The sequence below is a fragment of the Gorilla gorilla genome, chromosome 20 (assembly GCF_029281585.2).
Source record: "Gorilla gorilla gorilla isolate KB3781 chromosome 20, NHGRI_mGorGor1-v2.1_pri, whole genome shotgun sequence".
Classification (NCBI taxonomy): Eukaryota; Metazoa; Chordata; class Mammalia; order Primates; family Hominidae; genus Gorilla; species Gorilla gorilla.
Window position 1 is genome coordinate 19,134,021 of NC_073244.2, and position 26,204 is coordinate 19,160,224.

Sequence of the window (26,204 nt, forward strand, 5' to 3'; positions counted from 1 at the left end):
GAGAAGAAAAACAATGGCTCCGAGCAGGGGCTGGAGCCAGCCCCCTCTGCTCTGTGCCAGGGAGGCCGAGAGAGCCCTGCTGGCAGAGGCGGGAGGGGGTGCGAGAGGAAGGGACAGCAGGCGGGCCTCCCCTCCCAGCTCTGGGCTGGCACCAGGCTTCAGGGTTCCATCGCTCCCTCCCTCCTGCCGCCTGCCTGGGCTGCTCACAGCTCTGCGGTCGTGCGCTCCGGGGACCACTGCCACGAGCCCTCCCTGCTAACCCTGTTTCCGCTGCCTCCTTTACTTTCTTTGCTCACTTTGCTTGGACGTTTGGGGGCCAAGTCAGAGTTTAGGGAAAGTTTGTCTCCCCCCATGTTCCCTGTGTCTTAGGCTCCAGGAGGTAGGAGGAAGGAGTCCCAGCGGGGGTCCAGGGACCCTGAGCAGGCAGGTGTGTCTGGGAGTGGTTGGGGGAGCGGGAGCTGGACAAGCGGAGCTGGAGCCCTCGGGCCTGGGGGCAGGCAGGCGGCTGCAACGGGCGGGCGCAGGGGGTACAGCCGGGGGTGGTTTCCACAGTAACCAGTGACTTTAGCTGATCTCTGGAGCACCAGATGGAGAGAGAACAATAGAATGAGGGAAGAAAAGAGAATTTTAGCAATTTTGTCATTCCCTGGGCAGCGCTTTTTACTTAGTTTTAATCAATTTTGGACCTGGCTCAGGAAGTAGGGAGGGGTGAGCAGAGAAAGCCACTCTGTGCTTGGCAGCAGATCCCCCATTTCTGGGACCTGTGGGGAGGTGCCGGGGAGCCCCCTTGGGGCAGCCTTTGTCCCTAACTCCAGACCTGGAACCAGAGTCTTCCTTCCCTGAGGAGGACCCCCCAGTCTGAGCATTGGCAGTTGTCCCCAACTGTACAGCTCAGGAGACCCCAAAGGGGCCAGTGTGAGGCCCTGGCATGATCTGCCAGGAGCAGATAGGGCAGGTGGGGCCCTCCCTGTCCTATTGTCCCCAAGCCTCATTTGCCTGGTGAGGAGAGGGGTGGGCTCTACCACCAGAGTCAGCCTCCCCCTCAACCTCGGGGCAATGGCACAGGGTTTCTGTATAGTCTCCCCTTGGGAAGGGGGTCCCAGGGAACAGGCCCAAGCCTGTGGCAGGTGGGGGTCACCCAGCCCAGGCGGTTCCCACCCCCGGGCCTGGGCCAGAAGCCCAGGAGCTGGCTGCGGGCCGGTTCTCCCCCACCCACTCTGGGGATGCCTCAGGCCTGGGTTTCCGCCTTAGCCTCGCCAGGCCCCAATGAGCCTCTGTTTGGCCTGTAGTCAATTGACCGGTTGGACTTGGGGCAGGTGCTCGAGGAGCCCCGCTGAGGGAGGGCAGGTCTCTTGTGCGTACTGTCCAGCACATACAGGAAATTTAGCATTTCTGCCCACCCAGCAGCGCCTGCTCATTGTGGCAATCCCAAACCGCCACATTTCCAGATGCTCTTGATCTGCACTGTCCATTGTGGTAGCCACGGGCCATGTGTGGCTGTTTACATTTAAATTATTAACTAAAGAAAAATTTAGTTCCTCAGTTACAGTAGCCACATTTCAAGTGCTTAGAAACCACTTGTGGCTAGTGGCTACTGCAATGGAAATGAGAACATTTCCATTGTCACAGAAAGTGCTAGATGATCTCCAAGGCCCTTTCTGAAACTCAGTGTCCCTATCCTCAGTCCCAAACCAGAGCCTGAGAGCAGGTCTGGCCTGCAGGCAGAATGTTTGACCAAAGCAATGTTTTAAATATTGGAAATTTTCACATGAAATTCTGTTTGGGCTTCTGGTTTCTTTTGAAAAGTTGGCAGATGAGCTGCCCTGGGCCCTCACCCTGACCCTAGGCAGGGCACAGGCATTCTGGCCACCACAGACCCTGCTTCCTCGTGCTCGCAGCACAGGCAGCAGTTAGGAGCACAGCCTGCACTGCCCCTTACATTTGAACCCTGGCTCTGTTGCCCGAGGGCTGTGTGGCCTCAGGCAGGTCACGCACCCCCTCTGTGCCTAGCTTCCTGGTGGGGTCAGGGCAGGGGTGGAGTGAACCAGGACCTGGTATGTGCTCTGTAGTTGGCTCTGCCTGGCCCCTGCAGACCAGAGTCTGTGATAGCCTGGGAGAGGCCCCAAGATGCATTTTCAGGGACCCTCATTTTGCCCCAACGGTACTACCAGGTGCACCCAGGCCCAGTAGACCACAGTAGACCCTGACCCACCACTTTGCCAGGAGGTGGGGCTGGAGCCTTGGATGGAGGGCATAGCCAAGCAGCCCAGACCCTTGGGGTCCGCCCTGGGTGTGCTCTGAGCTGAGCCACCAGACACAGGCAGACAAGGCCCTGTCTGTGGGAAGGCAGCGCCCCCTGCTGGCGATATGAAGGAAGTGACGCTCACCCCAGGGAGCCTCAAGTCCTTCCTCAGTGTCTGGTGCCCTGAGGGTAGAGGATCCAGCACCATGGGCTACGTGGCCCCTCCCCCAGGCCTGGCGCTACTAGGGACTGAAGCTATGTGGTTCCCCTGCCCCCAGTCTTTCAGCCTGTGGGACCTTGGCTGGGGTGTATAGATGGGAATTTCTGCTTTTAATCCAAAGAGACAGAAAGAAAACTCAGCAAGAAGCTGGGCCACCCCCAACCCATTCCTAAAACCCCTCTGGGTACAAAAGCCCCAGCCTGGCATCTTCCCCACCCTCCAGGACCCACACAAAAACCTAAACAATTGGAAACATGGCCAGATCTCAGGCCTGTGCCAGCGCCAGCCATGGGGGTCCCACCCGCTGGGCACAGTGCCCACGGGAAGGCCAGCTGGACTCTAGCACTAGGGGCAGAGTCTCTGAGGGGGCGGGGTTCTCGCAGGAGGGAGGGAGAGAATGGGGATGCCCTTTCTTCTCCATGGGAACAAGGTGGGTGGTGGCTGCCCGGCACCCTGGCTCTTTGGGAGCTGGACCCTTGAGGGGCCAGGTCACTGGGCCAGCTAGGCGTGAGATGGGACCTGCCCCAACTGTTCTCAGTATCGCCTCTTTTTCATCCTGTTTCAGTCCTGGTTCCTCTGATAAGATCGACAAAAGAAACAACAAAATGAGAAGAAGAGGTTCCTCGAAAGGGGGGAGAAGAAATTTTGAGAATGGAAAAATCCCCCAGCCCAGCCCAGCCCCACCGAAAAGCAAAAATTACACGTCGTCAGCCACTCAGCCCTTCTCTCCTCCAGCCCGGGGACCCCCGCGGGCCCCAGAAGCAGCCCAGTTCTCAGAGAGCCCTTGGAAGGGGTCTCGGTGGAGCTGTGCACCAGCAGCCAAGCAGAAAGAAACACGCGACATGGACTCTGTCAAGTAGAGGACAGAAAGCAAGAAAGGATGCAGAACTGCCTTCCTCCCCCCGACCCCGCCCCGGCCTTCTGGGGAAGGAACAAAGTCCCCAAACAAAGCAACCAGCACAGTTCTGAAGGGGCCTGGCCTCCACCCTCACCCCTTCCTAGGGGAACCCCACCCTCCACACAGCCGGAGCTGCCCTAGGGAGCCTGGAGGACCAGCTTGTAAAGATGATGGGGTTTAGATCCCTCAGGCTCTCCCCTCCAGACTCCGCCCTTCCCTCCCTCCCTCCCTCCCTCCCTGCCAAGGCTCCAGCTTCTTCCCCCAGCTGCTCCCGACCAGGAGGGGGAGAGCAGCCTCCACTTACCCCACCCCACCCTTGGGCTAAAAGCCCCCAGGCGGGCAGGGGGTGACCCCTGGAGCTAGTTGCGTGTCCCAGAATGGAGGGTGTTCTGTCACCCCACCCTGAGCCGCAAGAGCAGTTCCTGGGGCCCTGGACCCCTCTGTACAGTCCGTAGGAAAAAGTCGGAATGCTCTCGACGGCCTCGTCCCAGCCTGGGACAGGCCGCCTTTCCCCTCTCTCTGCAGGCCAGGAGGGCCTCCTTCCTGCCACGAGGGAGGGGAGTCGGGCCCCAGGTCGCCCCCGCCCCCAGCCCTGCATGCAGGTGCCCTCGCTCCGCCCCATCAGTTCCTGCCCCTGCCCCTCATGCAGACTGCCCTGCTGGGGCTGGGCCGGAGGGTGGAGCAGAAAGGGGACCCCGGAGCCGAGCGAGGAGGACCAGGCAGCCGCCGCTGCCGCGCTAAGCCACCACCTGCGCTTAGGTAGGCGTCCTGCTCGCCGACTTTCAGTTCCTTGGGAGGGTGTTGGGTGTCGTCCTTTTCAAAAGTGTTTTGGAGCTTTCTGTGCCCCCCGACTTTCCCCCGCCTCCCTGCCCCCCACGTGGCCACTTTTCTCTGGATTTTAGCTGTAATGTCTTTACTCTTTATTTAGGGGTGGGGCATTCATTGTTTGGGTCTTTTGCTGTTGGAATGGGAACTCCTCCTCCATTTGAGCAACTTGGGAACAATTTGGTAACACACCACAGGAAGTAGCTCTCCCCCCCAGCCCCCTCCTCCCTCAAGGGAGGGTTGGGGGGCCTGTCCAGAGGGTCTTCAGAAGCCCCCCTGGGAGGGAGGGGAGGATGAGCACGCCCAGCTCCCCTCCAGGGTGTAACTTGGCCCCTCTGGCTTGTCTTTCTGTGCCTTACTCCTCCTCCTGCGTCTCCCGTCCCTGGCCCCTTCTTGAGTCCTTGTGCCTCTCTCTCTTTCTCTCTCTTTCTTAATTGTATGAAAACACAAAGCACAGGTCAGGATCCTCTGAGAGAAAATCAACATTGCACCACGTAGGGGTGGGCGATGGGCTGTATTTATTGTGAATCTAGTTTGTGAGGCTGTGGCCCCGAGCTGGCGGAGAGAGGGAAGAGGAGGGAGTGACGGGAGGGGAGGAGGTCAGCGACCTGGGGCCGTAGGGGCAGGCGAACGGTGCCTGCTACCCAGCTGGAAGCCACAAGGTGGCTGGCTCCAGGGGCGGCTTTTGTTGGAAGTTGAGTGAAGCCCTCCCCCTGTCCTCAGCGTGCAGCCCTAGAGGACCCCAGGGCTGAGGGGCAGTGGATCCTGCGGGAGTCTCCCGGGGCGTGGGGAGTAAGGCCCCGGGGGTGGGGGGCCGGGTGGGCCGGGCGTGACGCGCGGTCAAAGTGCAATGATTTTTCAGTTCGGTTGGCTAAACAGGGTCAGAGCTGAGAGCGAAGCAGAAGGGGCTCCCTGTCCGGCCGCACGTGCCCTTTCCCTCGACGACAGTCGAGGGCTCGGGCTCTGTGGGACTGTGGGAGCTAGGGTCTGCGGGGCGCCTGCCCGGGCGAGGTCGGAAGCTGCAGGCCAGCTGGGCCCGGGCCGGAGCGTGCCCGGCGGGGCTGCCCGGGCGGGCAGGGGGTGGGGGCTGCTCCTTTCCCAAGTGGTGTTGTGAGGGGCAATGAGGGCAACAGGAGATGTGGGGACGTGTTAGGAGAGAAAAAAAAAAAAAAAACAAAAATATATATGGGGGAAATTAACTTTTTTTTTTCATTGAACCAAGTGCAATGCATCAGAGAGTTTTCCTATCTTTGTATGTTAAGAGATTAAGAAAAAAAAATTCTATTTTTGTTGTAATGTCCTCGCGGCTCTGGGGACGCTAAAAGAACCGGGCCTGCCCCGCCCTGCGCGGGGATAACGAAAGCTGAGTGTTTTTCCCTTTTTTTTTTTGTTCGTTTTTAGTTTTTCTTTTTTTTTTTTAAGTCGTTTTCCTGCGTTGACGAGGATGATCTGGGGTTTTTATTTGTTTCGTCGTTCGTTCTGTTTCGGTGGGAGGGCTGAAGGAAACGTTCACATTTTAGAGTTTAAAAAAAACACCTCGACATTTAAAAAATCAACCAACACAAGATCAAAAAGGAAAAGGACGAGAGAAAAATTATTTTTAAGATAATTAAACATAAAACCCTGGTGCTTCTTACATTATAAAGTACGTTTTAAAGAACCCACAAACTATTATACATAAGTTTATGAATCAATTAAATATCCTGCACTTGTTAGGAATACGCATATCCCTTCTTTGTTGAGTTTAACGGAACGGGACAGCGGCGTGCCCCCGGCGGCTGGACTGCTCCGGCCGCGGGTCTCCCCGGGCGCCCCTCCCTGGGGCCCAGCACCCCTCCTCGCCCCATCCCCGTCCGGGTACGGGGGCGCGGCAGGGGTCCTCGGCCCCTCCCCCGCAGAGGTCAATGCCAACGAACAAACGTCCCCTCCCTCCCTCCCTCTCCGCCCCGAGCGCCCTTCTTTGAGCCAGACGCCAACTTGACCCTCACCAGCATTATCAGGAGCGCGCTCAGCAAGTTGGTAGTTTCCTCCCCCCTTTCCCGGCGCCCCTCCCGCCCCCATTCAACATCTCTCATCCTATCCCCGACCCCCTCCGGGGAACACCGGGAAGGCTCGACGCTCCAGGACAGGACCAGCCACGCTGACAGGTCGATTTGCCCAGGCCCGCGCCCGCACGCACGCACGCACACGGCCCCGCACACAGCCCCGCCCCACCCCGCAACCAGCCCTGTCGACTGCCTTACACACCCGCCCCCGCGCTGGCCGGCCGACCTAGTGCCTTGTTCTCACCCCCGTGCTGGCGGAGCGGACGCCGCGCTCTGGGTCCCAGAGGGGCCGGGTGGCTCAGACGACCCACCACTCCCCCACCCTGACCGTGCTGAACAGACCCCCCCACACGAGAGAAAATAAAGGAGCAATAAAGTCACGAGAACTTTCGTCCCCCAATCGAGAGCCCGAGGGGCACCCCAGCCCCGCCTCTGCTCCCCCCCACCCCACCCACCCTCGGGGCGCCCCCCTCCCCCCGCAAGCCAGCCTGGGCCAGCCCCGCTTCGGCCCCTCCCGGGAGATCCGTGCGCCCGACCAGCACCAGCATCGCGGACCGCAAAGGCCGCCCGTCCCGTCAAACAAGTTTCTTCTTAGGCTAAGAAACGCAGTATATATGAGTATCTCTATATATAGTACTAATGGATTTGGTGTGCTTCCCCCTTAGCGTCCCCCTCCCTCTGCTCCTCCTCCTTCAGCCTGGTCTCCCCCTCTTCTCTGCCCTCCACCCCCGTCTCTGCACTGAGATACATAAGAAACAAGGGTAGTTTACTGTCTGTTTTGTTTTCTGGGTTTTCAGTGTCCTAGCGGAATGCAAGTAGGCAGCCAGCCCGTCTGTTCCCTCTCCGCCCCGCCCCGCCCCGCCCCCGTCACTGCGCTTCTGTTATACCATCTTTGCCTGACTCTCTCCGGCTTCTCCATTGAATGGCTAATGTGTATGTGAAATAAAGAAATAAAGAAAAACAAACGCAAGAGCGCCTGACCCTTCGCTAACGCGACCGTGCGGGACTGGGTCGGGGTCGGTAGGGTGCGTCCCCGACTTGGATTCTGCGCCTCTCTCCAAGCGCCGGGAGCGCAGCAGACGCCGTCAACGAGCGTCTGCCCCTGGGTCTCCCGGAGGGGCCGACGGTGAGAAAAGCGAAGCCTCCCCAGCTCCTCCTGGCCTCCCCCCGCGACCCCAGCCCGGAAAAAATGAGGCACCACTTGGGTCCTATGACTGCTCTGCCATGTTGCTTTGCCGACCTCGCCCCTGGGAAGGGGACCCGGGCAAGGCCACTTCCAGAGGGTTGTGGGTGATTTTTTTAAGGGTCTGCGGGTCCCTTGGGGGTCGATGATCACCCTTCCGGACCCCCGAGACCTTGCCCCTGACGTCTTCACTGGTCCTTCTTCGGGGGAGTTCGCTCCCGAACATGCGCAGCACGTCCACTGCCCTTTCCTTGACGGCCCTGGGCCGAGTCCCTGGTGCCCTCCGGCTCAGAGGTGCTGCCGCGTGCGGTCACCGCACCTCTGGGCTCAAAGCGGTTTGCTCCATCTTGATGGGCCGGGCCGCTCCACCGGGGCTGCCGTCGGGGTCGGCCGGGGGCGCGGGCTGCAAGCGCGCTGCCGCCTCGGCCCTGCGTCCGGATCCCCGGCGGGCGCCGTCGTCTGGGACCCGGTGCACCGGCCGTTTGCGGGGCCCGGGAGGGGTGGGGCCTGCGGCCAGAGCTGCGGCTTGGTCGCGCAGCAGCCGCACCAGGAAGCCGATGTACTTCATGGCTAGGCGGAGCACCTCGTTCTTGCTCAGCTTCCGGTCGGGCGGGTGCGTCGGCAGCAGCTTCCTCAGCTCGGCGAAGGCGCCGTTAACGTTCTGCTGCCGCCAGCGCTCCCGGCTGTTGGTGAACACGCGCCGGGCCACCTTCTGGGGCTGGTGCCCTGTGGACAAGGAGGGCCGGGTTGGTGCCATGGCCCAAAGGGCGGCCCCTCCTGCCCTCCCGCTAGACACGCAGCACCCTCGTGGGAACTTAAACCCAGGCCATGGGCTGGGGCTTTCTCCACCCAAGGGGTCCACGGGCAGCTCTCCCCACCCCTCCCAAGAGCCACCCAGACAAGAATCATCACAGGCCCGGCCTACGGACAAGGGCCTGCTGTATCTGTGACTATGGGCACCTTTATGTCAATGACTGAGATTCCCTAAAGAAAGATTTCCTTGTGTTTGTTTGGTCTGGGAAGCTGTCCGTGGGGCCCTCATTCTGATTGTGCCCAAGTACGGCTGGCTGGGTGTACTCATGGGTCTGAGAGGTCCTCTTATTATGACTGTCTGTGTCCTGTGTCTTGTATGACTGTGTGAGACTCTTGTTATGTCTCATGGCTGTGGTTATGTGTGATGTTGCCATGTGGCTGTTTCACGAGTGGCTGTGGTTGTGTGGCTGACTCTTGTGTGGCCGTGGTCCTAAGTGGCTGTGGTCCTGCGGCTGTCTTGTGTGTGGTTGTGGCCCTGTGGCTGTCTCTTGCATGGCTGTGGTCTTGTGGCTGTCTTTTGCGTGGCTGCACATTCCAGTGGAGCTGTCATTTTGTGGCTCCCATGCCCTGGTGTGGCATGCTCTGTTTTGCCATGACTGCGGCTACAAGGCTTGGCCTGTTGGGTGGCGGTGGTTGTGTGGGGCTGGCTATGGGACTGCGATTTTGCACATGGGTAGAACCTATGTGGGCTGTTCTCTGTGTGTGCTGGAAGCACGTCTCCCCGAGGTGGAGTAGAGGACAGACATGAGCCCCACACAGAGACGGCCAGGCCTTCTGTGCACCCACAAGTGCACATACAGGCATACAAACCCACAAGGCACACAAACCCACACTCACCCTCAGCCAGGTCCAGCTCACAGTGGCTTGGTCTCCGCTTCAACCGGCTGCTAGGGAAGATGCTAAAAGGTCCTGCTGGCCCAATGTAGACACTGTAAGGGGTCGTGGGTCACTAATGCCTTGTGGGCAAGGACCCTGGCCCTCAATCCCCACTGCCCCCCGCCCCAGATCCCCACTGACCTGTTGAGGAAGGGGTGAGGGTGGTAGTGCAGGGCCAAAGTGGGTGGGGCAGTTCCCAGGGTGGAGAGTTGCAGCAGCGGGGGCCGCAGAGTGCCCAGCTCTGTGGTGGGCATGGCTGCCCCTGGGGGCCTGCTGTGGCCCAGGCTGATCACTGGTACACCAGGTGGCAGCCTGGGGGGCGAGGAGCCTCCTCGGTGGCCCACCTCCTCCACCTGTGGGGGCCCAGGCGAGGCAGGCTTAGGGAGTGGGGCAGGCGCTGGGCTGGGGGCACACACCATCTCTGCCTTCTCAGTCATGGTGGGGCCCACCTCTGCCTGTGCCTGAGGCGGGCACATGGACCCCGACGTGGGGGTACTCACCTGTAGGAAAGAAGGCAGCCAGTGGGGAGGAGGACTAGGTGCCCTGCTCCCACCTGCTTAGCTCAAGAAACCCCTCAAATGGGAAGGAGGGAGGGGGAGGGGGAAAGGAGGAGGGGAGGAGTTTCAGTAGGCAAAGGCAGATGGCGGGGGCAGGCCCAGAAACTTCCAGGACACAGGAGGGGGGGTCCTACGTTAGAGTAGGAGGCGCCCCCCAGGTGCTAGGCAGCGCACTGTCCCTGAGCTCTTTGTGACCCAGGAGGGGCGCTGTTGCCCAGCCTCTGAGCAAATATTCCTTCTTCCAGAATTCCCTCACCTCTGCAGGCTTGAGAGGGAACAAGACAGGGAGCCCCTAACTGATCCTGGGATCCCCAGAAACCCCAAGATTAACCCTGTTATCCTCAGATCTAAAGATCCAACCCAGAGACTCCTCATTAACTCATTGATGCCATGTGAGCTTGGAATCCCTCCAAGATGGACTCTGACCCTTCACGGAAGGCCCCCAGCCCCCACCCAGGCTGACCCTCTGCACCCCAAGAATGACCCTGCGGTTCTTCCCATTGCTGTCCCTGAAAGTGCTCCATAATTGCTTGAGTGACCCCCACTCCCACTGCAAACGTTCCCCCATAGCAACCCTGTGACCCCACTACTGACACCATGACCTCAAATGCTGACCCTAGACCCCCAAACACTGACCCCACTGCCCAGTCCAGTCCAGTCATGCCCCAACCCTCCCTCTGGCTTGGAAGCCCCCATCCTCATCAGCATCCACACTTTTTAAAATTTGTTTATTTTTTTAGAGACAGGGTCTCCCTCTGTTGTCCAGGCTGGAGTGCAGTGGTGCAATCATAGCGCACTGCAGCCTCAAATTCCTGGGCTCGAGCCATCCTCCTGTCTCAGCCTCCTGAGTAGCTGAGAGTACAGGCATGTGCCACCATGCCCGGCTAATTTAAAAAAAAAAAAAAGATTTTTTTTGTAGAGGCAGGTTCTCACTCTGTTGTCCAGGGTGGTCTGGAACTCCTGGGCTCAAGTGATCCTCCTGCCTCAGCCTCCCAAAGTGCTGGGATTACAGGCATGCACCACGATGCCCCGCGATCATCCACACTTTTGCATACTGTTTTGACATCCCTGTTTGCTCTTGGTTCCAGAGTCCAGGATGTCCCAGCAAGGTGTGAGACTGTTGGCCCCTCTGCCCTGTCTTCCTCAGCTAGGCCCTGGGGAAGCAAGCCTGGCCCCTCACTAGTGGGTCCCTGCTGGTGAATGAATGAATGAAGGAATGAACAAAGGAATGCAGGCTGGGTCCCAGGCCCGGGATCCTCCTTTAGGCCCGCTCCCCTCTTACCCCAGCACTGTTCTTGCAGCCTGGTGAGTGCCCTGGCTCTGTCCCGTCAGGGCTGGCAGTCTGGGCCAGGGTGTGGTTTCCAGCGTCAGGCCAGGCTCTGCTGTCTCGCGAGGGTCCGGCCTCAATGCTCCAGGCCCCGGCGTTGGGCCGCGCCTCCTCGTGGGCCTCGGAGGGCCAGGATAGCCGAGGTCTCCGCGTAGGTCCCCCCCAGGGAAAGTGAGCGGCTCCCGGGCCGGCCCGCCTTCTCCCCGCCCCCGGCGGCCCGGTTTCCTCCCTCTCACCCCTGGCGGCGCAGCGGCCGGAGGATGCTGGCCCAGTGCAGATAAGGGCCAGGCTGCCTGGCCGCGCCTGATAAGGAGCCTGGCTGACCCCGGAGGAAACCAGCGGGCGGGGACCTAGCAGCGCGGGCCTCCCGGCCCCGCCCCCAGCCGGCGCTGGCAGGACTCGGTCCGCCACCCCTCAGGGCTTCGCCTTCCGCTCCCCCAGCCACTGTAGGGACCCCGGGCCTCTGGGGACCCGGGCCCCAGGGCAGCCGGGGAGGGAGGTGCCTGGATGCACGCAGGGGGTAAACTGAGGCAGGGAAGCTGCCTCCTCTTATGTCCGAGTCTGCCCTTTGGCTTTGAACACTCCCTGCCCGAATGTCTATGCTGATGGGGGTGAGGGAGAGCCCTTTCCGGCCCGTTGGGGCCGCGTGACCCTGAGCCCCCACCTCCTCTCCTCACCCAGCCTGGTTCCTCTTTTTACAGAGGCCCTTCCCTCCTCTCCACCACCCCTACCCGGGAGTGGGGCACCCAAAGGGGAACAGTTCTAACAGTCTGGCCTTGGGTGTCCAGCCTGGGCAGGTGTCCCAAGCCCTCAGCACAGTATCCACACATTTCCAAGCCCAGGAGGGTGAGAGGAAGAGCCACGGCTGTCAGGGGTGGGGTGGGGAAGTTGGATTTCCTAGGGTGCCAGGGCTGGTGTGACCTTCCAGTAGATGCCCAACAGGTCCCCACAACTATAGGCCTCTTGGCTACAGGATCACATAACTCCAACTTGGTGGTCCATGGCCCTCACCCCACAGCACCCAGCCCCTTCATGGGGGGCAGTTATCCTGGCTTGGTGGTAAACCTCAAGACCCTACTGGAGCCTCCCACAGGGAGAGGCTCTGGGCACAGCCAGGCAGCAGCAGCTACCGGACTGCCACCCACTTGTTATACTCATGCTTTGGCCCGTCTGTGTATCTGGGCAACGGCAAGAGCCCCCAGGCAGGCAGGCACCCAGCACCAGGACTCCCCCCCCCCCCCCCAGGAATGGGGTGGAGCCCAGGACCCCACGATCAACACCTCCATTGCTTTCCTCCAAAGAAGCAGGAACTAAAGTTTTATGCAGTAAAGGCCGGGCGTGGTGGCTCATGCCTGTCATCCCAGCACTTTGGGAGGCTGAGGCTGGCGGATTGCTTGGGCTCATGAGTTTGAGACCAGCCTGGGAAACATGGCAAAACCCCATCTCTACAAAAAATACAAAAATTAGCTGGTTGTGGTGGTGCGTGCCTGTAGTTCCTGCTACTCTGGAGGCTGAGGTGGGAGGATGGCCTGAGCCTGGGAGGTGGAGGCTGCAGTGAGCCAATATTGTGCCACTGTACTCCAGCCTGGGCCATACACCTAGAACTTGCCTCAAAAAAAAAAAAAAAAAAAAAAAATTGAGCTCTAACTCTGATATCGCCACAAGGAGGGTCCTAAGATTAGCCTCATTACAGATGGGGATGAAGGGAGCAGGAGCCAGAGAGGGGATCCTGCCCCAGGACTCTTCGTTAACGTTACTAAACCCCACTCTGGAGGGCAGGGAAGGGTACAGCTCCCCCTCACTGGGTGTCTGGGCAGCAGCCTGCGAGGTCCCTCTTTGTGTGCACGCCCCCCCGCCCCGGGCCTCAGGGCAGGAAGCACCTGGTCTGGAGCGGATGCACAGGGCGCCTGGTTCCGGTCCAGCTTCCGCCACTGCGGCCCCTGGAGAGCTGGGCCAAAGAAACCAGGCGGCGAGGAGGCAGCGGCGCGAGGACACGTGGGGGCTACCGGGCAGGAGCGCCCCACTATGCGCAAGCCCGTGGCCTGGAGATCGCTGAAGGTGGGAGGGGGAAGAGGGGCAGAACCCCCGCGGGAGCGAGCGCACAGCTGCCGCCCCGTGGCCGCTTCGGGAATCGCAGGCTCCGGCTCTGGGGTGGCTCAGTGACCCTCGCTGCAGAGGGGCCGACCACTGTGCAGATGGTCAGCTCCTACCTCCCATACAGACTCAACACTCCAGTCAGGCAGGGGCGAACGATCCCCAGAGGAACAGATCCCAGTCATGCAGCTGTATGGACCAATACACAAACCACAGGCAATCGGGAGAAGGTGACGTGACATCTCTTTATTGGTTCAGTCTATGCCTGGCCCAGCGGCAGCCCCAGGTCCAGGGGGGCTCTGGTTGGAGGTCTCTGGACAGTCAGGGGCAGCATCAGCAGAAACCCTGGGTGTCGGGGGGCTGTGGGAGTAGCAGCACTGGTCCCCGCGTTGACAGGTGCCCTGGTGGGACGATGGTGGGTGTGAACCCCTGCCCGGAGCTCAGCAGCCCCTGATGGGATCCTTTCCTGGGATGGGAAGCCCACTCCCAAACACTTGCCTGGCCCCAGCACCCCCAATTCTCTCCCTGTTGCCCAAAGGGGAGACTCATGTGTCCTGCAGTGGGGGAAAGGGAGGAGGGACCTCACCTCCTTAAACCTCTTGCAAGGAAATGTCTTGAGCCGGGCAGCCCGCTGGGCCACATCTTCCGGCGGCTCCTTCCGCTTGTTCTGAAGCAGCCTGCGTCTCTCCTCCATAGCTTCGTCGGCCGCCTTGCCCCTGTGCGAGGGGAGGAGTAGGTGGGACCCCATCTGCCCTTTACCCCTTCCTTCCCTGGCTGAGCCCCACCCCCACCTTACCACCACTCACCCTGGCCGGGCACGAGGCCGGGGACCCCAGTTGGCCTCCGGGTTAGCCTGGAAGCGCTTGAGTCCTCGCTGTCGGGAGCTGGGGTTGGCATCTTCCCGGATGGTGAAGTTGGCCTGCAGCCTAGGGAAGCAGGGGTGGGGCGTTGGGGCTGGGGGAAGCTGCCACACGAGTGTGTCCCCACTCCCCACAGGGCCTGTCTGCCTCCACAACACAGCACGAGGTGTCTGCTCATGTCAGGATTCTCTCCTTCATCTAATAAACATTTTTGGTTTTTTTAAAGAGATGGGGTCTCGGCCAGGCACGGTGGCTCATGCCTGTAAATCCCAGCACTTTGGGAGGCTGAGGCGGGTGGATCACCTGAGGTCAGGAGTTCGAGACCAGCCTGGCCAACATGGTGAAACCCCATCTCCACTAAAAATACAAAAATTAGCCAGGCGTGGTGCCGGGTGCCTGTGATAACAGCTACTCGGGACGCTGAGGCAGGAGAATCGCTTGAACCTGGGAGGCGGAGGTTGCAGTGAGCTGAAATCGCACCACCGCACTCCAGCCTGGGCAAGAGAGTGAGCCTCTGTCTAAAAAAAAAAAATAATAAAGATACAGGGTCTCACTCTGCTGCCCAGGCTGGAGTGCAGTGGTGCAATCGCCATCAAAGCTGCAGTCTGGAACTCCTGGGCTCAAGCAATCCTCCTGCCTCCGCCTCAAGCACCTGAGTAGCTGGGACGACAGGCAGGTACCACCATGCCCAGCTAATTTTTTTAGTTTTCTGGTAGAGATGGAGTCTTAATTACTGTGTTGCCCAGGCTGGTTTCAAATTCCTGGGCTCAAGCGATCTTCCCGCCTTGGCCCCCAAAGCACTGGGATTATAGGAATGAGCCACCATGCCTGGCCTTAATAAACATTTTTATTTAACGACTGTGTGCCTGCATTGTTCTCAGTGCTGGGAATACACAGTGAACAAAATGGACAAAAAGTTACCCCTGGTATGCTGGTAACGCTAATTTTCTTTTCTTTTGGGACGGAGTCTCACTCTGTCGCCCAGGCTGGAGTGCAGTGGTGCGATCTCGGCTCACTACAAACTCTGCCTCAGGTTCAAGCAATTCACCTGCCTCAGCCTCCCGAGTAGCTGGGACTACAGGCATGTGCCACCACACCTGGCTAATTTTTTTTGTATTTTTAGTAGAGATAGGGTTTCGTCATGTTGGCCAGGCTGGTCTTGAACTCCTGACCTCAGGTGATCTGCCTGTCTTGGCCTCCCAAAGTGCTGGGATTACAGGTATGAGCCACTATGCCCAGCCCAGTCAGCAGATTTAGTTATTTTTATTTTTATTTATTTATTTATTTATTTTTTTTTTTTGAGACGGAGTCTTGCTCTGTCACCCAGGCTGGAGTGCAGTGGTGCGATCTTGGCTTACTGCAAGCTCTGCCCCCCGGGGTTCACGCCATTCTCCTGTCTCAGCCTCCCGAGTAGCTGGGACTACAGGCACCCGCCACCACGCCCGGCTAATTTTTTTTTTTTTTTTTTTTTTTGTATTTTTAGTGGAGACGGGGTTTCACTGTGTTAGCCAGGATGGTCTCAATCTCCTGATCTCGTGATCCGCCTGCCTCGGCCTCCCAAAGTGCTGGGACTACAGGCATGAGCCACCGCACCCAGCTATTTTTTTATTCTTTTTGAGATGGAGTCTCTCTGTCGCCCAGGCTGGCGTGCAATGGCGCGATCTAGACTCACCGCAACCTCTGCCTCCCAGGTTCAAGCGATTCTCCTGTCTCAGCCTCCTGAGTAGCTGGGATTACAGGCACCCACCACCACACCATGCCCAGCTAATTTTTGTATTTTTAGTAGAGATGGGGTTCCACCATGTTGGCCAGGCTGGTCTTGAACTCCTGACCTCAGGTGATCCACCTGCCTCAGCCTCCCAAAGTGCTGGGATTACAGGCGTGAGCCACCTACCCAGCCCCAGTCAGCAGATTTTGAATCTCACTTGAAGAATGGGCACGAGTCTGTGTGGGGCAGCATCTGTGTTGTCTGCACACACATGTGCTTCCCATGTCTGTGGGCAGCCCTGGCCGCTCCTGCATGTGCTTGCCCCTACCTGGGCTCCACACTGAGAATGCGGAACGCTGGGCTAGTCTCTGACAGTCGCTCCCGTTTCACCGGACATTCCTTCTCCTGGGGGCAGAGGTCAGAGGTTAGGGAATACTAGGCCCAAGGGACCTCCAGGTGACCACCACCTGCCCTCCCACCTGCATGAGGTCAGTCCTGCCCTCACCCAGCAACGCATGATGTCCCAGAGGGCAGAGGCAGGGGCATCCGTCTTCACAGCGTTCTTACAGGCGTGGGAGAGTGAGACCCGGAAGTCAGCGTGGAGGAGGGCCGACCTGGGGAACAGCAGGGATTATGAGGGAGATGCCGGACCCCTTGACCCCAAAGCCCAAGCTGACCAGGGTGGGTAAGACTACCTTCGGCAAGGGCTCATGGCTGCAGAGTTCATTTCTTTTCTTTTCTTTTTTTTTTTTTTTTTTCAGATGGAGTCTCGCTCTGTCGCTCAGGCTGGAGTGCAATGGCGCAATCTTGGCTCACCACAGCCTCCGCCTCCTGGGTTTAAGCGATTCTCCTGCCTCAGCCTCCCGAGTAGCTGGGACTATAGGCACGTGCCACCACGCCCAGCTAATTTTTGTATTTTTAGTAGAGACAGGGTTTCACCATGTTGGCCAGGATGGTCTCGATCTCTTAACCTTGTGGTCCGCCCGCCTCGGCCTCCCAAAGTGCTGGGATTACAGGAGTGAGCCACCGTGCCTGGCCTTCTTTTGATTTATTATTTTTTTTTTTTGGAGGTGGAGTCTCACTCTGTCGCTCAGGCTGGTGTGCAATGATGCAATCTTGGCTCACTGCAGCGTCTGCCTCTCAGGTTCAACCAATTCTCCTGTCTCAGCCTCCTGAGTAGCTGAGATTACAGGGATGTGCCACGACGCCTGGCTAATATTTTGGTATTTTTAGTAGAGATGGGATTTCGCCATGTTGACCGGGCTGGTCTCGAACTCCTGGCCTCAAGTGATTCGCCCGCCTCAGCCTCCCGAAGTGCTGGGATTATAGGCATGAGCCACCACACCTGGCCTTTTTCTTTTCCTAATTATTATTATTATATTTTAAATGGAGTCTCGCTCCGTGGCCCAGGTTGATGTGCAGTGGCGCAATCTTGGCTCACCACAGCCTCCTCCTCCTCCCAGGTTCCAGTGATTCTTGTGCCTCAGCCTCCCGAGTAGCTGGGACTACAGGCATGTGCCACCACACCCAGCTAATTTTCGTATTTTTAATAGAGACAGGGTTTCACTATTTTGGCCACGCTGGTCTTGAACTCCTGACCTCAAGTGATCTACCCGCCTCAGCCTCCCAAAGTGCTAGGAATATAGGCATGAGCCAATAAGCCTGGCCTAATTTTTTTTTTTTTTTTTTTTTTAAAGAGACAGGGTCTCACTTTGTCACCCAGGCTGGAGTGGCATGATCATAGCTCACTTTAGCATCAAACTCCTGACCCAAATGATCCTCCCACCTCAGCCTCCTGAGTAGTTAGGACTATAGGCATGTATCACCATGCCAGGCTAATGGGTGTGTGTGTGTGTGTGTGTGTGTGTGTGTATACATACGTATGTATGTGTATGTATATATATATTTATTGATTTAATTTATTTGTTAGACATAGGGTCTTACTACGTTGCCCAGGTTGGCCTCAAGTGATCTTCCTGCCTCAGCCTCCCAAGATACTGGGATTACAGGCATGAGACACTGCACCGGGTTCTCCCCACCCCCTCGCAAGTTCTATGCATGAGAATCCCCGGACTTGCCCCAGGCCACCCTGTGGTCTGGGACAGGCTCCTCCCGACCCCAGGGGCTCTTACCGCAACTGCAGGAGGCTTGGTGTGTTGCAGTGGATGGTGCTGCTCAGCTGGTCCAGGGTGTAGTACAGAGGCACATCCGGGAGCTCCTGCGATGGGGGACAGGATGGGCATGAGTGGAGATGGGTGGGCACAGGTGGAGCTCCCTTCCCCGTCACAGCCCGGCCCTCACCTCAGTGATGACGCTCAGGACGCCTCGGATCCGCTCCGAGGTGTGGAAGCGGCCGGGATTAGCGCTCACAGCCTCCAGGACACGGCCCACAAAATCCAGGTCATGGATGGGCTCTGCCCACATGGGGCCACCAAGCTGGGGGCGCACCGGGGACAGGTGAGCAGGGACCATGACCTTCAAGACCCTCTCGCTCCTTTGCCTCCCCTGGCCTAGCCCTACCTGGTGTCGTTGCCCACAGTGTTCACACTCGGGGGTCACGGGGGGACCACAGGCTGCAGAGAACTTGACCCTAAACAGAGAGGGGTGGTTGGTAGGGAGGGAGGAAAACCCTGGGACTCCCCTTCTCCTCCTTCCTCCCTGCTCACCGGCCGCTGGGGACTCCTGACGCTTTGCCGAGACGCTGAAGGTGGAAGGCCCCGCAGCCCACACACTGGAACACCAGCGCCTGCTTGCTGTGGGGGGTACCAGTGGCCACGAGTTCCCAGCGTGACCACGACACCCTAACTCCTCCCTTAGACTGGCTCTGTCCCTTAAGAAGCCCCAGATCCCCCAGGGCAAGGTCCTGTCTCCTCTCTCAATCCACCACCACTCTCTGCGCCCGGGCTGACCTGGCTGAGGCCTTGACCTTGGCCTGGCCAGTGAAGACACGGACAAAAACACGCACGTAGAAGTCAGCGCTGATGCTGAGCAGCGGCACCACGAAGCGCTGGTAGCAGTTGGCGCGGAGGTCCAGGCTGTGCAGGACGATTCTCAGGGCCTGGGGGTGGGGGGTGAGTGTCAGCCTCCCCTCCACTATCCACCCACCCCACCAGGAGCCCTATGTGGTACTCACAAGTACAGGCTCAGGGCCAGCTCCCTGGGATCCAAGCCCACCCCCGAAAGTCCTGGCTGTGGGACCCTCAACAAGTGAGTATCCCCTCTCTGTGCCTCAGTTTCTTCATCTGCAAAATCACAACAGTCCCTGTCTGTGGCACTGCTGGGGGCACTAAATGAGTGAGGAAAGCATAGATCCAACCTATTCTGACCACCATTATCGGTGTGCCATGTGGCATGTACTGAGGACCCACATTCCAGCCCCCAAGGGCTCTGTGGGCAGGAAGTGGGGATACTAGGTGCTGTAGAACTGCTGGGGCCTGGGCCGGGCATGGTGGCTCATGCCTGTAATCCCAGCACTTTGGGAGGCTGGTCAGGAGTTTGAGATCAGCCTGGCTAACATGATGAAATCCCCGTCTCTACTAAAAATACAAAAAATTAGCTGGGTGTGGTGGCGGGCGCCTGTAATCCCAGCTACTCAGGAGGCCGAGGCAGGAGAATCACTTGAACCTGGGAGGCGAAGGTTGCAGTTAGCTGAGATCTCACCACTGCACTCCAGCCTGGGCAACAAGAGTGAAACTCCATCTCAAAAAAGAAAAAAAAGCAAAACAGCCAGGGCTTTCCTGCTAGTGTGACTCTGATATGGGAAAGGAAACAGCATTTCCCAGGCTGACTTCATGACAGGACCCTTTAGGAACAAGGGCAAGAGACCTCTGTGGACCACGCTGGAGTGCAGTGGCACTATCAAAGCTCACAATAACTTTGAACTCCTAGGCTCAAGTGATCCTCCTGCCTCAGCCTCCAGAGTAGCTGGGACCACAGGCATCCACCACCACACCTAGGTAATTTTTAGGGTTTTTTTGTAGAGATGGGGTCCTCGCTATGTTGCCCAGGTTCCTGACCTCAAGTGATCCTCCCACCTTGGCCTCTGAAAGTGCTAGGATTACAGGCATGAGCCGCTGCACTTCGCCACTCAGCCTTCTTGAATCCTGATCAGACACTCAATAGGGTCAGACCATTTTTTTTTTTTTTTTTTTGAGACAGAGTTTTGCTCTTGTTGCCCAGGCTGGAGTGCAATGGTGCCATCTCGGCTCACCGCAACCTCCACCTCCTGGGTTCAAGTGATTCTCCTGCCTCAGCCTCCCGAATAGCTGGGATTACAAGCACCCACCACCACGCCCAGCTAATTTTTTTTTTTTTTTTTTTTGTATTTTTAGTAGAGACGGGGTTTCACCATGTTGGCCAGGGTGCTCTTGAACACCTGACCTCAGGTGATCCGCCCACCTCGGCCTCCCAGAGTGCTGGGATTACAGGCGTGAGCCACTGCGCCCGGCCTATTTTTTTTTCTTTTTTTTTGAGACAGAGTCTTGCTCTGTCGCCCAGGCTGGAGTGCAGTGGCACAGTCTCAGCTCACTGCAAGCTCCGCCTCCTGGGTTCACGCCATTCTCCTGCCTCAGCCTCTTGAGTAGCTGGGACTACAGGCGCCCGCCACCACGCCCGGCTAATTTTTTTGTATTTTTAGTAGAGACGGGGTTTCACTGTGTTAGCCAGGATGGTCTCGATCTCCTGACCTCGTGATCCACCTGCCTCGGCCTCCCAAAGTGCTGGGATTACAGGCATGAGCCACCGCACCCAGCCCCCTTTTTTTTTTTTTTTTTTGAGACAGAGTCTCGCTCTGTCACCCAGGCTGGAGTGCAGTGGCCAGATCTCGGCTTACTGCAAGCTCTGCCTTCAGGGTTCACGCCATTCTCCTGCCTCCGCCTCCCGAACAGCTGGGACTACAGGTGCCCGCTACCGTGCCTGGCTAAGTTTTTGTATGTTTAGTGGAGATCGGGTTTCACCATGTTAGCCAGGATGGTCTCAATCTCCTGACCTCATGATCCGCCCACCTCGACTTCCCAAAGTGCTGGGATTACAGGCGTGAGCTACCACGCCCGGCCTGTTTTTTTTCTTTTTGAGACGGGGTCTCCCTCTGTTGCCCAGGCTGGTGTGCAGCGGAGTGATCTTGGCTCACTGCAACCTCCGCCTCCTGGGTTCAAGTGATTCTCCTGCCTCAGCCTCCTGAGTAGCCGGGATTACAGGTACCTGCCACCATGCCTGGCTAATTTTTGTATTTTTAGTAGAGACAGGGTTTTACCATGTTGGCCAGCTGGTCTCAAAGTCCTGACCTCAGGTGATCCACCTGCCTAGGCCTCCCAAAGTGCTGGGATTACAGGTGTGAGCCACCGCGCCCGGCCTTCAGACCATCAATTGTGCCCATTTTACAGATGCAAAAAAACCTGAGGACCAGAAAGGTGAAGTCACTTGCCCAGAGCCACCAGCAAAGCTAGGATTTAAACCCAGTCCTGGAAAAACCACCTTTAAAAAAAAAATGTTTTTTTGAAAAGTTGTTTTAATACAGAAAACTAAAATAATGTGGCCATGCACTCCTGTCCTGGCCAAAGCCACTGTCCCCAGATGACCACGATTATCAGCCATGCTCTTAGGAACTATGTAGGTTGAAGACACGCCTGTCGTTAACAGCCTGGGATGCATCTGGACATCAGCCTGGAGAAAGCTGAGCAGGTCTGAGGAGGGGGAAAGTGTATTGGGAAGGGACTCAGACAACCACCTGTCCCCCGGTCTCCCTGGCTGGCTGGCAGAGGGCCCCTCACCATCTCGTGGCAGGCCCGGCTCTTGAGGGCCATGGCCCCGTACTTGCTGTAGCATGTCTCCCCGCTGTTCCCCGCCAACACCGCCATGTCTGTGCAGGTCACACACAGCAACCCTGCAGAGAGGGGCTGGGCAGTGAGAACCCTCCAACACCCCAAGCCCTGCTCCCACCCCAGTGCCATCCCCGCCTCACCTCCTTCACTCACAGCCTGCACAGCTGCATCCAGGAAGGTGGCTGGGCTGCCATAGGGGTCCAGATCGATGACGTCAAACCTCTCCGACACCCTCTGGTGCTGGTACATCAGCATCCTGGGTGCAAAGAGGGCCAGGTCCTCAGCCTCCCGCGCCAGGTACCTTCTCTGTCCCCTACACATATTAACTCCTACAGCACGGTGGTTTGGGTCTGAACTCCGCGGCCAGATTCCCAAGTTCAAGTCCTGGCTCAGTCATTTATTTATTTATTTATTTTATTTTTGAGTAGGAGTCTTGCTCTGTCGGCCAGCTGGAGTGCAGTGTCGTGATCTCGGCTCCCTGCAACCTCCGCTTCCCCAGTTCAAGCAATTCTCGCGCCTCAGCCTCCCGAGTAGAGTAGCTGGGACTACAGACATGTGCCACCACGCCCAGCTAATTTTTGTATTTTTAGTAGAGATGGGGTTTCAACATGTTGGCCAGGCTGGTCTCAAACTCCTGACCTCAAGTGATCCATCCACCTCGGCCTCCCAAAGTGCTGAGATTACAAGTGTGAGCCACCGCATTGGCCTTGGTCATTTATTAAACTGCACAATTTTCCTACTTAGGAAAAGCACCATGTGGAACTCAGTCCACACATCTAAAACAACAACAATACTGATATAAGACGTATCTGCCTGACACCATTTCAAGCAGTTTATAGATGTATTAACACATTTTTTTTTTTCCTTTCTTTGGAGACAGAGTCTCGCTCTGTCACCCAGGCTGGAGTGCAGTGGTGGGATCTCGGCGCACTGCAACTTCCACCTCCTGGGTTCAAGCGATTCTCCTGCCTCAGCTTCCCAAGTAGCTGGGATTACAGGCACATGCCACCATGCCTGGCTAATTTTTATATTTTTAGTAGAGACGGGGTTTTACCATGTTGGCCAGGCTGGTCTCGAACTCCTGACCTCAAGTGATCCGCCCACCTCGGCCTTCCAAAGTGCTGGGATTACAGGGGTGAGCCACTGCGTCTGACCTCATTTTAAAATTTTTGTAGAGACGGGTTTCACTGTGTTGCCTAGGCTGGTCTTGAAATCCTGGCCTCAAGAGATCCTCCTACCTTGGCCCCTCAAAATGCTCGATTACAGGCATGAGTCACCATGCCCAGCTAATTACTTTTCATTGTCTGTGATTACTATTTGGATTCTAGTAAGGTCAGAAAAGTAAAAACTTTTTTCTCTGTAAAAGGTCAGAAGGTATTTTAGGCTTTGTGAGTCATATGTGGTCCCTACTGCATATTCTTTTTTAACCCAGCCGCCCCGTCGGGGAAGGCGGTGGGGGTGTCAGCCCCCAACCCGGCCAGCCGCCCCGTCCGGGAGGGAGGTGGGGGGGTCAGCCCCCCGCCTGGCCAGCCGCCCCATCCGGGAGGTGAGGGGCGCCTCTGCCCGGCCGCCCCTACTGGGAAGTGAGGAGCCCCTCTGCCCGGCCACCACCCCGTCTGGGAGGTATACCCAACAGCTCATTGAGAACGGGCCATGATGACAATGGCGGTTTTGTGGAATAGAAAGGGGGGAAAGGTGGGGAAAAGATTGAGAAATCGGATGGTTGCCGTGTCTGTGTAGAAAGAGGTAGACATGGGAGACTTTTCATTTTGTTCTGTACTAAGAAAAAATTCTTCTGCCTTGGGATCCTGTTGATCTGTGACCTTACCCCCAACCCTGTGCTCTCTGAAACATGTGCTGTATCCACTCAGGGTTGAATGGATTAAGGGCGGTGCAAGATGTGCTTTGTTAAACAGATGCTTGAAGGCAGCATGCTCGTTAAGAGCCATCACCACTCCCTTATCTCAAGTACCCAGGGACACAAACACTGCGGAAGGCCGCAGGGTCCTCTGCCTAGGAAAACCAGAGAACTTTGTTCACTTGTTTATCTGCTGACCTTCCCTCCACTATTGTCCTGTAACCCTGCCAAATCCCCCTCTGCGAGAAACACCCAAGAATGATCAATAAAAAATAAAAAGTAAAAAAAAATGTAAAAAACATTCTTGGGTTGTGGGCCATTGATAAACTAGGCTAGGCCGGGCGCAGTGGCTCACGTCTGTAATCCCAGCACTTTGGAAGGCCGAGGCGGGCAGATCACTTGAGGTCAGGAGTTTGAGACTAGCCTGGCCAACATGGCAAAACCCTGTCTCTACTAAAAATATAAAAATTAGCCTGGCATAGCTGGGCGCAGTGGCTCATGCCTGTAATCCCAGCACTTTGGGAGGCCGAGGCGGGCAGATCACGAGGTCAGGAAATCGAGCCATCTTGGCCACCATGGTGAAACCCCATCTCTACTATAAATACAAAAGTTAGGTGGGTGTGGTAGCAGATGTCTGTAGTCCCAGCTACTCAGTCGGGAGGCTAAGGCAGGAGAATCACTTGAACCTGAGAGGTGGAGGTTGCAGTGAGCCAAGATCACGCTAGTGCACTCTAGCCTGGGCAACAGAGCGAGACTCCGTGTCAAAAAATAAATAAATAAATAAAAATTAGCCAGGCGTGGTGGCACGTGCCTGTAATCCCAGCTACTTGGGAGGCTGAGGCAGGGGAATCGCTTGAACCCGGGAGGAGGAGGTTGCAATGAGCTGAGATCGTGCCACTGCACTCCAGCCTGGGCAATAAGGGCGAGACTACATCTCAAAAAACAAACAAACAAAAAAAGGCTGTGAGCCCCACAGGCTATAGTTTGCCAACTCTTGCGAAGGTCACCAATTTTGCATGTTTTGTTTCCTGATGCATTTCCAGCGCTGAAAATGGTGCCTGACACATAGCAGACACTGGATATACTATGGCTCATTTGAATGAATAAAAGGAGTGTAAGAAGTTAAAACAGAGACCAGGATGCTACTTATTTCTGGCATAGAGTATGGATCATACCATAATTATCTATTACTCATCACAGCAACCCCTGTAAAACTAATTTTCTCAGTTGACAGACAAGGAAACTGGGGCTCAAAGAGGCTAAGTCACTCATTCAAGGTCATAGAGTGAGAATATGACAGAGCCAGAATTTGACCCCAGGCAGGCTTGTCCCAGAGCTAGGCTGTGATGCCCAGAACCTACCGGGCATCTGCTTGGCTCGGCTGTACCAGGTGGGCCACGTCATTGAGCTGGACATTCCGGCGTATGAGATCCACAGCCCGGGTGGAGGCATCGTTTGCAACCACAGATCTGAGCCCAGGCACCTCTAGGGCAAATCGAATGGAACGTAGGCCTGAAGCTGCCAGGCCTTCCAGCACATGCAGGCCTTCCTGTTGGAGTAAGCAGAAAGCCTCCCTCACATCTCCACCTCCATCCTCTTCTGGGCCCCAAGGAGCCCCCACCACCCACCTCCTATAGCTCTCCCCCTCCAGGAGCCCTCTGTCTCCCACTAAATTCCAGGGCTGCCAGCTCCTATGCTCAGGCCCCACCTCACAGATCTCCCCCACGGCCGCTGTGCGAGGTTGGTCTCCTGAGGCCAGGTTTTCACTCTCTTTCAGTTCAACCTTTTCCTCCTCTTGCTCTGACAAGTCCACGACCACTTTTTGCGTGTCCTTCTCTCCTGGCACCTTGACTGCAGAGAATAACAAGGTCCCCTCTGAGAAACCTCCCCTTAATCTCCAAAATATCGTCCCTGAAATCCCTGGGGAAAGGCTGAAGGAGCAGAACCCAGGGCCTGCTATGTGGCTGAAGCCTCTCTGGATTTGGGCGGCAGAAGAGCCCAGGCAGGGAGATAAACTTGCGTGACCCCCGCCCACCAGAAGCCTGGACCTCCACTCACTCTGGATTCCTTTGGCCCCAAGCTGAATGCGAGCAAACTCGGTGATCACAGCACATCTGGTGGGAGACAGAGGACTAGCTCATACCCCGCCCCCGCCATCCACACTGACCCACTAGCCGATGCCAGGCTAACGTCTGACCCCTGCTCACGTCAGGTCCCGATTGAATTCCTGCACCGGGTTATAAAAGACCTCGTTGGCGCTGGGAAAGGCGATTTTGGCAGCCCCCTCGGTGACTGTCGTCTCCTGGACTTCACGTGGGCGTTCTTCTCCGTAGGGCCCGGTGCCGTTCTCCATCGCTGCTGGATTCGGCAGCCCTGGGGACTGCCACTCGAAAAACCGGGCTCTAGAGAGCACCCGGGCGGAGCGGAAAGTGAAGCTTAGCCACAGAGACGATCCTTGCATGAGACATCCGCTGGCGCCTCCGCCCGCCAAGCCTGGTTCGGGGGGCGGGGAAGGGCACAGAGAGGGTCAGAGAGCCGCATTCCGGGCCCGGGGGTGTCCTACATATCTATGAGGTAGGGACTAGGAAGACCTGCGGCCTCGGTAAGCTGATATCCCCTCGTTTTGGGGATGACTCGTCCCTGTGGAGCCGATGCCCTCGTGCAGGCCCGCCCCGAGTCCGAATCCCTCCCCGCGCTGCCTAGCCCGTCCTCACCTGCTCTCGTAGCCACAGAAAACCGAATTAGTCAAGGTGCACGTTTCCCGAATTAGGACCTGGGCGCCGCCATGCTGGCACAGTGGGTGGGCGAATCACATGATAGTGGTTGGCCAGTCAATGAGGAGACGTACGGTGGGCGGCCGGGATCAAAATGAAAGCCAT

The 26,204-nt window shown here is 57.3% G+C and overlaps 3 protein-coding genes across 14 annotated transcripts in view; 1 reads left to right on the forward strand and 2 right to left on the reverse strand.

Moving 5' to 3' along the window:
- NFIX (nuclear factor I X) overlaps positions 1 to 7,200 on the forward strand; it is a 103,125-nt gene extending 95,925 nt beyond the window's left edge. For all 6 annotated transcript variants that reach the window (XM_055371762.2, XM_063701777.1, XM_055371764.2 and 3 more), the window contains one exon: positions 3,028 to 7,200. In XM_055371762.2, coding sequence (XP_055227737.1) covers positions 3,028 to 3,042 — 15 coding nt within the window. In that variant the 3' untranslated portion in view covers positions 3,043 to 7,200. The remainder of the gene's footprint in view (positions 1 to 3,027) is intronic.
- A 236-nt stretch (positions 7,201 to 7,436) lies between these two features.
- Positions 7,437 to 11,385, reverse strand: LYL1 (LYL1 basic helix-loop-helix family member). Its single transcript, XM_004060123.5, has 4 exons — positions 10,942 to 11,385; positions 9,244 to 9,602; positions 9,064 to 9,155; positions 7,437 to 8,139 (listed from the first exon to the last, which is right to left on the reverse strand). Exons 2-4 carry the CDS (start codon positions 9,576 to 9,578, stop codon positions 7,724 to 7,726), a joined length of 843 nt encoding a protein of 280 aa, XP_004060171.2. The 5' UTR covers positions 9,579 to 9,602; positions 10,942 to 11,385; the 3' UTR covers positions 7,437 to 7,723.
- A 1,921-nt stretch (positions 11,386 to 13,306) lies between these two features.
- Positions 13,307 to 26,136, reverse strand: TRMT1 (tRNA methyltransferase 1). 7 transcript variants are annotated; one of them, XM_019015436.3, is made up of 17 exons: positions 26,040 to 26,130; positions 25,533 to 25,818; positions 25,384 to 25,439; positions 25,034 to 25,176; positions 24,687 to 24,874; positions 21,608 to 21,723; positions 21,417 to 21,529; positions 18,558 to 18,706; positions 18,315 to 18,401; positions 18,169 to 18,238; positions 17,950 to 18,084; positions 17,781 to 17,866; positions 16,154 to 16,262; positions 15,977 to 16,053; positions 13,887 to 14,006; positions 13,667 to 13,796; positions 13,307 to 13,481 (listed from the first exon to the last, which is right to left on the reverse strand). In XM_019015436.3, exons 2-17 carry the CDS (start codon positions 25,784 to 25,786, stop codon positions 13,335 to 13,337), a joined length of 1,980 nt encoding a protein of 659 aa, XP_018870981.1. In that variant the 5' UTR covers positions 25,787 to 25,818; positions 26,040 to 26,130; the 3' UTR covers positions 13,307 to 13,334. The 7 variants fall into 7 exon arrangements, with proteins under 7 accessions (XP_018870981.1, XP_055227705.1, XP_018870982.1 ...); XM_055371730.2 differs by lacking the exon at positions 21,417 to 21,529 and having other exon boundaries at positions 21,621 to 21,723; positions 26,040 to 26,136; XM_019015437.3 differs by lacking the exon at positions 18,315 to 18,401.
- Between the last annotated feature and the right edge of the window lie 68 nt (positions 26,137 to 26,204).

Bases quoted from the DNA above. Each gene is read 5' to 3' on its own strand.
- LYL1 (XM_004060123.5), bottom strand. From the start codon at position 9,578: ATGTGCCCGCCTCAGGCACAGGCAGAGGTGGGCCCCACCATGACTGAG. The intron at 9,156-9,243 runs GTCAGTGGGGAT...GACCCCTTACAG, and splicing joins CCTCACCCCTTCCTCAACAG to TGTCTACATTGGGCCAGCAG. The intron at 8,140-9,063 runs GTGAGTGTGGGT...CCTTGTCCACAG, and splicing joins TGAGCTGGACCTGGCTGAGG to GGCACCAGCCCCAGAAGGTG.
- TRMT1 (XM_019015436.3), bottom strand. From the start codon at position 25,786: ATGCAAGGATCGTCTCTGTGGCTAAGCTTCACTTTCCGCTCCGCCCGG. The intron at 21,530-21,607 runs GTGAGGCGGGGA...CCCTCTCTGCAG, and splicing joins GCAGGCTGTGAGTGAAGGAG to GGTTGCTGTGTGTGACCTGC. The intron at 18,085-18,168 runs GTAGGGCTAGGC...GTGCGCCCCCAG, and splicing joins ACTGTGGGCAACGACACCAG to CTTGGTGGCCCCATGTGGGC.